General features: G+C 36.3%; 1 protein-coding gene across 2 annotated transcripts; it reads left to right on the plus strand.

Annotated features, from left to right (window-relative positions):
* The first annotated feature begins 4990 nt into the window (after positions 1-4990).
* Positions 4991-9220, plus strand: LOC107792374 (uncharacterized). 2 transcript variants are annotated; one of them, XR_012699994.1, is made up of 6 exons: positions 4991-5545; positions 6499-6589; positions 6694-6854; positions 7670-7780; positions 7857-7965; positions 8918-9220. XR_012699994.1 is itself a non-coding variant. In XM_016614585.2 (6 exons), exons 1-6 carry the CDS (start codon positions 5279-5281, stop codon positions 8997-8999), a joined length of 738 nt encoding a protein of 245 aa, XP_016470071.1. In that variant the 5' UTR covers positions 4991-5278; the 3' UTR covers positions 9000-9220. The 2 variants fall into 2 exon arrangements, 1 of the variants encoding a protein (XP_016470071.1); XM_016614585.2 differs by having other exon boundaries at positions 7670-7697.
* Positions 9221-10195: the final 975 nt, after the last annotated feature.

A 10195-nucleotide genomic window follows, 5' to 3' on the forward strand; every position in this document is an offset into this window, starting at 1 on the left:
GCAGATAAAATAGTTACATTATGACTCAAAGTCAAATAGCAAGTAATGACAGTTCATAAATAAAGGCACAATTACAAAGAATTAATTAACAATTAAGGCACGTAACGGATAAGGCATGAATTCAACAAGTAATTGCAATCAACAATTTAAAGCAGGTAAGGAGTAAACTTGAAAATAAAAGATAGAACATGTATTAACCATTTCAGTTAAATGCAAGAAAGAAGCCTAAGAGTATAAACCGGTCAAATGCCAAATATAAGCTCGTATACACACTCGTCACCTCGTGTACACGTTTTCCACATAATTCAAATAGTACAATCAACCCAAATCCTAAGGGGTAGTTTTTCTCACACAAAGTTAGGCAAGATATTTACCTCAATTAGGCCAAATCAATCCTCAAAATAGCTTCTACCTTTAATATTCACCTTCACTCGGCTCAAATCTAGCCAAAATTGACTTAACAATATCAAACAATACAAGACAAACCAATTCCAATTAATAAAGTTATGATCTTTATACATTTCCCCAAAAGTCAATCCCGGGCTCGTCCGGTCAACCCCGAATCGAAGGGTAGGTCTCGACTATCCATAGCCCCACGAGTTCATATATGTATTTTGTTTTCAAATCCGAGTCCAATTCGACTCTCAAATCATAAATTTTTATTTTTCAAAACATAGAAAAAAATCCCCAAAATTTCTCTTAGATTCTCATGAATTTAATGTTAAATCTTGTATATAATCATGAAATAAAATTGAAAATTGATTAAAATCACTTACCAAATAGTTTGGTATGAAAATCTCCCCACAAAAACACCTCCTACCAAGTTTAGGGTTCAAAATATGATGAAATGAAGCTAAGTCCTGAAGTACTCAACTATAAACAAGCTGCAGATGTCGCATTTGCGACATGTGGTTCGCAAATTCGACGTCCGCAAATGTGGACAAGGCTCCGCAAATGCGACCCCTGACAGACCCAACGAAGATCGCATTTGCGATAAAAATCTTCGCAAATACGAAGCAACAGCAGTCGCAAAAGCCAACACTGTCATCGCAAAAGCGGACAGCCCAGAGTCGCAAATGCGACTCCAGCATCGCATTTGCGATAAATGCCCAATCCTCTCCTAGTTCGCAAAAGCGAGAAAGTACTCGCAAATGCAATGGATGCATTTGCGACCTTCTCATCGCAATTGCGATGGCACCAGCACCAACACACAAAATTCTAACAAAATAATTCGAAACCAATCTGAAACTCACCCGAGCCCTCTGGGCTCTAAATCAAACATCCACACAAGTCTGAAACCACGAATCGGACACCAAAATGCATGAAAATCTTGTGATTTTGCATGCAGGTTCCAAATATTGAAACAGACCTATTCGAAGTCCCGAAACTAAAATCCAAACTCGATAGCCTTAAAGTCAAACCATGGTCAAACTTAGGAAAATTCCAAAACTATAAATTGTCAATTTGCGCCAATTAGTGCCGAAACCTTCTAGAAACATCCAAATACAAATTCGGGCACACGCCCAAGACCAAAATCACCATCCGAACTCACCGAAACCATCAAAAATCCGATCCGAGGTCAAACATACACAAAAGTCAAACTTGGTCAACTCTTTCATCTTCAAGCTTCTCAAGTGAGAGTCATCCTTCTAAATCAATTTCGAACCACTCGAAAATCAAAACCATATGCACACAAGTCATAATACACCATGCGAAGCTATTTGTGACCTCAAACTGCTGAAATGAATGCAAATACTCAAAACGACCAGTCGGGTCGTTACATTAGTGCACCGGACTGCCCAATATCCTTGTATACCTACATGTTTTAGTATAAAGAGAAACCAAAAGAAAAGAAAACCGTAAGGAGTCGTTTGGTAGGAAGTATTAGAAAAAATAATGCAAGCATTAGTTTTATGCATTACTAATAACTTGTTTGGTACATGTTTTCAACCTGTGTATAACTAATACTTGTATTAGTTATACATCATACTTGGTATTATCCTATGTATAAGTAATGCATAGAAAACCATGGCATTAGTAATACCAAGGCTATTAATGCATGCATTAGTATAGTTAAAGACAAAATTATCCTTAAAGTCTCTTAAAGCTAGAGAATATGGAGGGCATTTTTGTAAACAACTATTTTTCTTATAAATTATGCAATGCATTATAATTTTAATACACCACACCAAACAGTAGATAAGAAATAATATCTGCATAACTAATGCTTGCATTACTAACTCATGCATTACTAATACACCTTATTCCGCATTATTCTTATACACCCTACCAAACGACCCCTAACTATATTAACACAAATTTAAACACAGAAAAAACATTCATTTAGATTTGAACTTACCCGGCAACTTGATGTCAACCATCCACGGTTGCCAGTTATCAACAATAGAGTAGTTACCTGAAGTTCTTTACCAGACTAAACAACATTTGAATTAGGCTGCAACCTTATGAATATTCCCTGATTAGTCACTGACGACAGATATGTTCACCTTTGTCCATGTATATTGAGGATCCAAAACCAGTGAAGGCAAGCTCTCATTATATTCCACTGTAAGCCAGAACCTCCTGTAAGCCATAGCATAAGAGGGTCTGATCTTGGATTAGACTCAAGACTTAACGAAGTACTAGAATAGCTGCACATCATCTGAATCACCCGCTCCTAGGTACCTGAATACACTACCCCATTCTGAGTTCCATTCGGTCACTAATACTATATTATAGTATTTGTACATGTATGGGTCGAAATTTGGACGAGTACGATCGATACCAAGTGTAGCAGAGAGCAAGGTCCCTACGACGCCGCGTCTTAAGAATCGTTATGATGGACGACAACTAACAGTGGTTAGAGAATGCACGACGTCTGTGGTCGTGTTAGCATGATAGGAAACAATAGGAATATGCCTTTCGGATATTCTTTGTGTTGTACTTTTTTTCTTTTAGGGTAAAAAGGGAGATTATCTCCTATAAAAGGGGACCAAACACTCTGTAAAAGGAGGGATTTTTGGACTTATTACAATTCTGAGAACTATATACGATTTTTACTTCAAGCTTAAGAACATCCATCGTAAAATCTTTCTACCTTCAAAGTTGCCATATTTATACTTTATCATTCGGTTCTGAGATATAAAGAAACATCATTCATTTTGTTCATTCTTTACATCTTTCAAGCTAGATCTTATTATACTTGGTTGAGATTTACCCCCTTCAACTTCTTTAATTGATTTAATAAAAAGGTTTCAATACCTTTTGGTGAAACAGTACATATGAACTTCACCATTCGCAAATACTTGTTTGACCACGAGTCTTTATACATATTGAAATACTGGTTCGATGGTATACTGGTTTACACAAAATCTTGAACTTTCACCAACTATTTGTCCAAGTGAAATTCATGTCCCGAAACAACTTGACTTCTACAAAATTTTCCTAATACTCTTCTTTTCAACTTCAACTCAAACATTGTCCACGCCCCTACTTAGCAGCTATAAACAGAGGTAGTTCCACGATAGAGTGTTGGAGTACTAGTGCACCTGACACGTGTGAACCCTAGATACACGCAAGGACAGAGGGGGTTTAGAAAAGAAAAAAAGTTAAGGGGGTTTAGAAAAGAAAAAAGTTAAAAAATTAGAAGAGATTGTAGCTAGTGAGAATTGAACGAATGACCTCACAAAAGCTTTGAACCACCTGACTACTGAGCTATGCTTTTTGGGCGGCAATCAAGAATATTCAAAACATATACAGTACAATTTTTCGGCGAAGGGGATTCGGGAACCCCTTCCACCCTCCTAAATTCGCCCCTGGATACACGTTAGAGCTCCTTATCATAATGCCTTTTATTTTGGTTGCTTAGCATAGTTTACCTTGTTGAAACTTCTTGCCGATGCAAAGCCTAGTTGTGTAAAAGAAAGAAACCCAAGAATATCCTTGCTCCTTTTAATAAAGAAAACCCAGCAGTTAGCGTATTGATTTAAGTAACCTTCAATTTTATATTGTACTCTTGTTGACGTTTGCAAAATTTCTGTTTTTGGTGATACTGCACAAAATAAAGGCCGTCAACCCTAAAACTATTGGTTCTACCACATAAATTTCAAGTAGCCATTGTATCCGTTTATTAGGTGAGTTCTTCCCGCATAACTTATTATCTTGCTGTTATTTTTTAATTTTTTTTGATACTGTTGTGGCCATGATCTATTAGAAATAATATCTTTATCTTCATAAGGTAGTGATAAAATTTGTGTACACACTACTTTCTCTAGATATTATTTATGGAATTACACTAATTTTTTTATTATTGTTGTTGAAGAATATTAGTTCATTCTGATATTGGAAGAAAATCTTAACATCATTCAAACGTTGTCCACCAAATGAATTTTATAAAATAAGAAGACAACTAACCCGTAAAGTCTCATTTTAATCTTTGTTTTTACATATAGTACGAAAGAAAGAAAAGTTTGTGTAATATTAAAATCACAAGAAAGATAGAGTATGTACTTATTACAATTTATACGAGTTTAATTGAAAACAAAAGAAATCTTAGTGGATGTTTGTGTACTTGTCCCTAAATTTTTTAATGAAATACTATATATATTTCAAAATAAAAAAGACAAGCCTGGTGCTAATGAAATACTATATATATTTCAAAATAAAAAAGACAAGTCTGGTAAACTAAGCTCTTGTTATGTTCGGGTATATATTGTACACTCCCTTATATTTTTGCAAGAAGTTATTTTCATGGCTCGAGCCCGTGACCTTCTGATCACATGGCAACAATTTTACAAGTTACACCAAAACACTCCTTCATATATTTCAAATCAAAATAAAAGAAAAGTGAAAAACCGATATTGACCCGTTTCTCCACCACCTGGGCAGCATCCAAAATAAGCAACTAAAAATATCAGAAAATACTCCCCCCCCCCCCCCCCCGCAACCCCCAACCTCATACGTAGGTGCACCTCAACAGGGGCCCTTAAACGCAACCAAAGTTTGTGACAAAACGCAGGCGGCTCACGCCACCACTTAGAATACAGGAGAGTACAATATCCCCACGCTCCTCCCTTAATCATTGTTCACCCAAATATTTTTTCTCCAAAATTGGATTCTGACTCATCAATGGAGGATTTGCATCAGTTTCTGCAAACATAAAACTAACTTTATACATATACTCTTTCACCTTTTTCTTTCACCTCCTTTTCTCTCTCTATACACGCGAAACACGTTTTAGGTGTGTGTATATGTGTATGTGTTTGAATTGCTAGGGTTCATGGAGGTAGTGAAGGAGAACGGTAAAAAGCCGATCCAGTTAGTGAGAGCGAAATCGGACAAGGATCGGATTAAGGTAAAGAGGAAGACGCTAGAAGCTGTGCTTCAGGAATGCCAAATAGCTCTCCAATTGCTTAGTGCTACTGGTTCCGGTGAAGATGAAGACACCGATGACTCCAATTCTAACAGTGATGTTGACCGCGATGCTTCGGCTGATGACTCCGGTCAAAGCTCCTCTTCTCCAGCTCATGTCACCGAGACCGATGAGGTCAGCTTCTTTTGAAATTTAGGTTCTTTTTTTTGTATAATTGTTAATTCTGTATCTGTAGCTGTGAAATACTTGTTAGTTTCTTGTTGACTGAATTCGCTGTAAAGTATTTTGTATATATCCTAAATTTTATAGTGTTTGAATTGATTTAGTTGCATCTTTTAACATAAATCTTTGTGTGGAGCTAGAAAAGAACTTATAGAGCTATTAATTGTAGCTTAGAAATCTGAAATTATATCTATTTGATTGAATAGAGTTTCAAAATACAAAAGCATTCGGTTGAACACGTGCTTTTGTTTGAGCCTGTATATAGGATAAAGCTTCGGAACAACAATCTCTGATAGATTAAGTTTTAGTAGTTTCATTTGGAAATTCAGTTGAGCTTGAAAGCTGTGCTTATAAAAGCCAGAAACAGTCTGATTGCCCAATATTAGGTTATGTCTGGAGAACTAGAGAAATCAGGCTGGGTAGTTTTGGAGAATGCTCTGGCGTTCCCTTCATCATAGTCAGGGAACTGGAAAATGCTTTTGAATACCACTGCTATCATAATTGCATGTCTTAAATTTGGTTCTATGTTGAAACAACTTTGGTCCTTTAGTGCTCCTTAACCTAAAGGTTTTTGGTTTCGGAATTCGAGCCTATGGACTGAAGTAATGCACATTTACCCATGTTAATTTATTTGAGTAGGTCACCGTTATTATTTTTTTAAAAGTTGGAACACATACTGCAATTGCTTTGCAGATAGGTTGGGTTCTCATTTGACTGGGAGATGTAACATCTTTATTTTTAAGGATTATTGATAGCTAGTGATTCAAACAAACACTGCCAGTGTCCAACTCCATTATTTTAGGTAGATGGATTTAGGGAATCAACTGACTAAGTTTGATTTCTTTGAACGTGAACCACGGCAAAAGGTTTGAAATCCCGTTTTGTGCATCTCATTTGTTGTGCAGCTGCGAGATCTTCTGAAATCTAGAGTTGAGTGTCCAGACTTCCTTCAAAAGCTAGAAAAAGCTCAAGCATCAGTTCCGCAAAACTTAGCTGGTATGTTTTCGGAGAGTTGGTAACTCTATGACTTTTGAAATCTTTTCAGTTTCCTTCTCAAATGGAATTATGGTAGTAATAACGACATGTTAATTGTGTTGCAGAAGAAGGAAGTTCATGGGACATGGTCAATGAAAATGACCTTTGGGAAGGTGGAGATCCCGAGTTAGACAAAGAAGACTATGTTTTAGTTAAGCAAGAAGATATAGTGGATGGTATAGCTTGCTTCATGGCTGCATATCTGTTGTCTCTTAAACAGACTAAGGTGTGGACGCTTCCGTAAAGCATATCTGTTGTCTCTTAAACAGACTTGATCGTTTTGCTTCATAGCTCAATGCAACATCCAGCGTTTTGGTTTTTTATGCTTGTTAACGTGTTCATTTCAATTCATTAAATTGGTTACCTTTTGACTTCGTAAAGAAAATGCTCACCTATTTTAGATCATCTTTGTTATTTCCTTGTGTTCGCAGTCTGTTTGTACTTTATAGGCCTCTAGACATGATCTTTAAAACAATGATTTATAGTTGTTACTTCCTCATTTAATTTACTCCCTCGAAGGAACAAACAACTTGACATTAAAAAGTTAGACTTTGTGGAGTGGGTCGCAGTAAACTAAGTGAAATTAAAATATGATATGATGTTTTCTCTATTAAGTTGATTTGTCAATAACCATTTTAATATGGTTCCATCAATAGCAGTATATTACAAAACTCAGATTGACATCTCTGATTCTGTACCTTATCATATTATGTCACATAAAGTGAGACGGAGGGAGTATCTCTTCCTCCAAAATCTGCCCACTTGACTTGCTGAAAGTTATTTCACAGGCTTTTGTGTTTTGATCAGAAAGGACCTTGATATAAGAGTATTAGTTGATTAATCGATTAGTTTTGGTTGATAAGATTGAAAATAATTTTTCGATGCCAATTGTGTCTGAGTTTGCTGTGACTAGTTATGATGAATAGTTTTATGGCACTCATATCATCATATAGGATGAAGGATAATCTCCATTACTGTTGAAAATTACTATAGTGTCTCTTCCTCTGTATGAGATTTAATTCTATGCACTAATTTGTGCAGGATTTGACACCAAATCAACTCCAGGAAGGTCCGTTGATTCTTGCTTTCCAACATTTTTTCTATGGACGGATAATTCTTAAAAAGAAAACACTTGTGTGCTCGTTCATGCTGGCATGTTGAATCTCTCTCTGCATTGCCTTCTTCAATTCATTTTATTGAGAAAAGTGACATTAGATTTTCTTCACAGCCCTCAGCAAGACATTCTCTGTGAAAAAGAGGAAAGGAAAGCTCCGAAAGGCATGGGATGGAAGTAAAGTAATTTACAACGTAGCATCTTGGGGGGCTACAGCCATTGGGTAAGCCAACCTATTTGATTCAACAAATTAGTTCTTCTCCCTTCTATCTCATATACTCAGAGTTGACAATATTTATGTGTGAAATGTATTTTAAGAAAAGACTTCTCTTTCCTGGTCTACAGTTGTACTCTCAATGTTGGCCTTCAAAGCATGTTTTATGTAAGGTGGAAACATAGTAGAAGTAGGTCCTCTGATGGCATTTGAATATAATTTTCTTCCCATTGTCCCTACTTTATGCATTTATTTTTTAAATTTAAGTTAATCTCTGCTTTATGCCGACATTATCAAAAAAAAAAACCTCTGCTTTATGCATATCCTGTATAGGAGAGCGATGGCTCAACTAGTGATCCATAGTTTAATAAGTGCAGAACAATGTCCAGACATTTTAGCGAGGAAATCTGTCAGCTGTCATGGATGAGCCTGTAGTCATTCAGCTCCACATATTTTCTTGCTTTTCTTGGCCAGAAGCTCTCCATCTAAAGTTATTACCTCCTTAGGTGATGTCATCATAATGGTTTATCACTAGGTGTAGCTGCCCTCCCAAACCCAAAGGTCAAATAGGAGGATAGAAACTGTAAAAGGATATAAGCATGCTACACTTTGAGTTGTAACCAAGTTTGTCAAATGCGCTCATTACCAAGGAAAAAATGCAGTTCTTGTCCTCAAAACGGATTGTAAGGTTTAAGTTAATGATTGAGGTGAAAGGGACTGAGTGTTCATTTAGAAAGCTCTAGTCCTGGTCTAGTTTGCATAGCAAAATGCATGAGGTGTTGCCAAATCAGAAGTTGATGTTTATGTTAGCAAGTTATTCTGAACACTACCTAGCTTATGCTCAAATTACTTGTTTAACCTGATGTTAATGCCTCCTCAGAAGATTGAATGATGCTAGTGTATCCTAATGAATGTGAGTCTTATAGATGTCATTTACCTGAATTTGTGCACTTTAAACCAGGATATACCAAAACCCAGCTATTCTAAGAGCTGCATCAGCAGCATTCTGGACTTCATGCCGTGTAATATCAAAGCTCTTTTAAGCAGCAGTTATGGCTTGGCTGAAATTCCGAGGCGTCGCCTGCACATTGTATGTGTGCTTGTGCTTCAGGGTTAGGTTGTTGGTTCTTTAATATGTAATATAAATGCCATTCTTTTGTTCAACACACCCTAGTGTTCTCTGTATTTAATCCTGTAAATATTTCTCCAATTGAATAGCCTGTGTGCAGATTGATTGGGCTAATCTGATGTTCATGTTTGATTATTGATTCTCTGCTGACCGCAGTTGATCATGAGGCCTTCTGAATTAGTTTTCCCTCGGCCTTACTAAACAATTAAGGGTCAGTTCTGTCTGGTTGCGGAATGCGAGAATTGATTATTTTATTTCATTTGCCCGAATGCTTAATTTCAAACAGTCACATTGGACGTTGACTCTAAACACACTAATGTGAGAATATTGATTGACCATTTACTTCCATCTACTTTTAGTACAGAACCCTCTTCTTTGAGTTGGAAGTGAAAACAAAAAGAAAGCATTGAAGTTAGAAATCTTCTTTGAAAGTTACGTTGTGTTTGGACATGAAATTTACTTGAATTTTTTTGGTTGAAGTTTAAGATTTGTGAGTGAAATCAGTGTTTCTCTTGAAATACACACTAAAACCAGCATATATTTCACTTGAAATTTAATTATTGAAGTTCCGGATCTGTTGTTTCTGATGGCAAAACTAGTATTTGTAAATACTGAAAGAGTGATAAGCTCAGATTGGTTGCTGGAATAATCTTCTTAATTTGCAAATCTTAATTCAAAAGTTAACTACATAAGATGTGAAGGAAAACATTTCAAAAAATCAGTTGGGATGAGATGAAGAAGTTGCTAAACGCACTGTGGCGTCTATACGTTGGTGTATTACCGATAAGTGATAATCACTACCTGGAGTTTAACCATCGCACCCTTTACGTTTGCCTTTTGTCTGTGTTATACAACCTGTGCACGTTTGTCGTTGATAACTTGTACGACACTATGCCGTTTAAATCGTTAGGTACGTTAAGGAGATGCTGAGAAGGCTGTTGTTTTAAAATGGTTTTTCGCTCTTTTCCTTTTGCTTAAGAAATACCAATCAATTTCAAAGTTGCTTCTATTAGAAATCTCGCGCGTATTAGTGATTGTCTCTTTGTATAATCTTGAAACAATTCGGTCCATTTAAACTAGCTTTTAAGGTCGAGTTAATAACAATATCCA

This window comes from Nicotiana tabacum, chromosome 16 (assembly GCF_000715075.1).
Source record: "Nicotiana tabacum cultivar K326 chromosome 16, ASM71507v2, whole genome shotgun sequence".
Taxonomy (NCBI): Eukaryota; Viridiplantae; Streptophyta; class Magnoliopsida; order Solanales; family Solanaceae; genus Nicotiana; species Nicotiana tabacum.

What these genes read in the sequence shown, in the direction of transcription:
- LOC107792374 (XM_016614585.2), top strand. Translation starts at nt 5,279, where the DNA reads ATGGAGGTAGTGAAGGAGAACGGTAAAAAGCCGATCCAGTTAGTGAGA. An exon ending in ACCAAATCAACTCCAGGAAG is followed by an intron (nt 7,698 to 7,856) that starts GTCCGTTGATTC and finishes TTTTCTTCACAG; the next exon opens with CCCTCAGCAAGACATTCTCT. An exon ending in TGGGGGGCTACAGCCATTGG is followed by an intron (nt 7,966 to 8,917) that starts GTAAGCCAACCT and finishes ACTTTAAACCAG; the next exon opens with GATATACCAAAACCCAGCTA.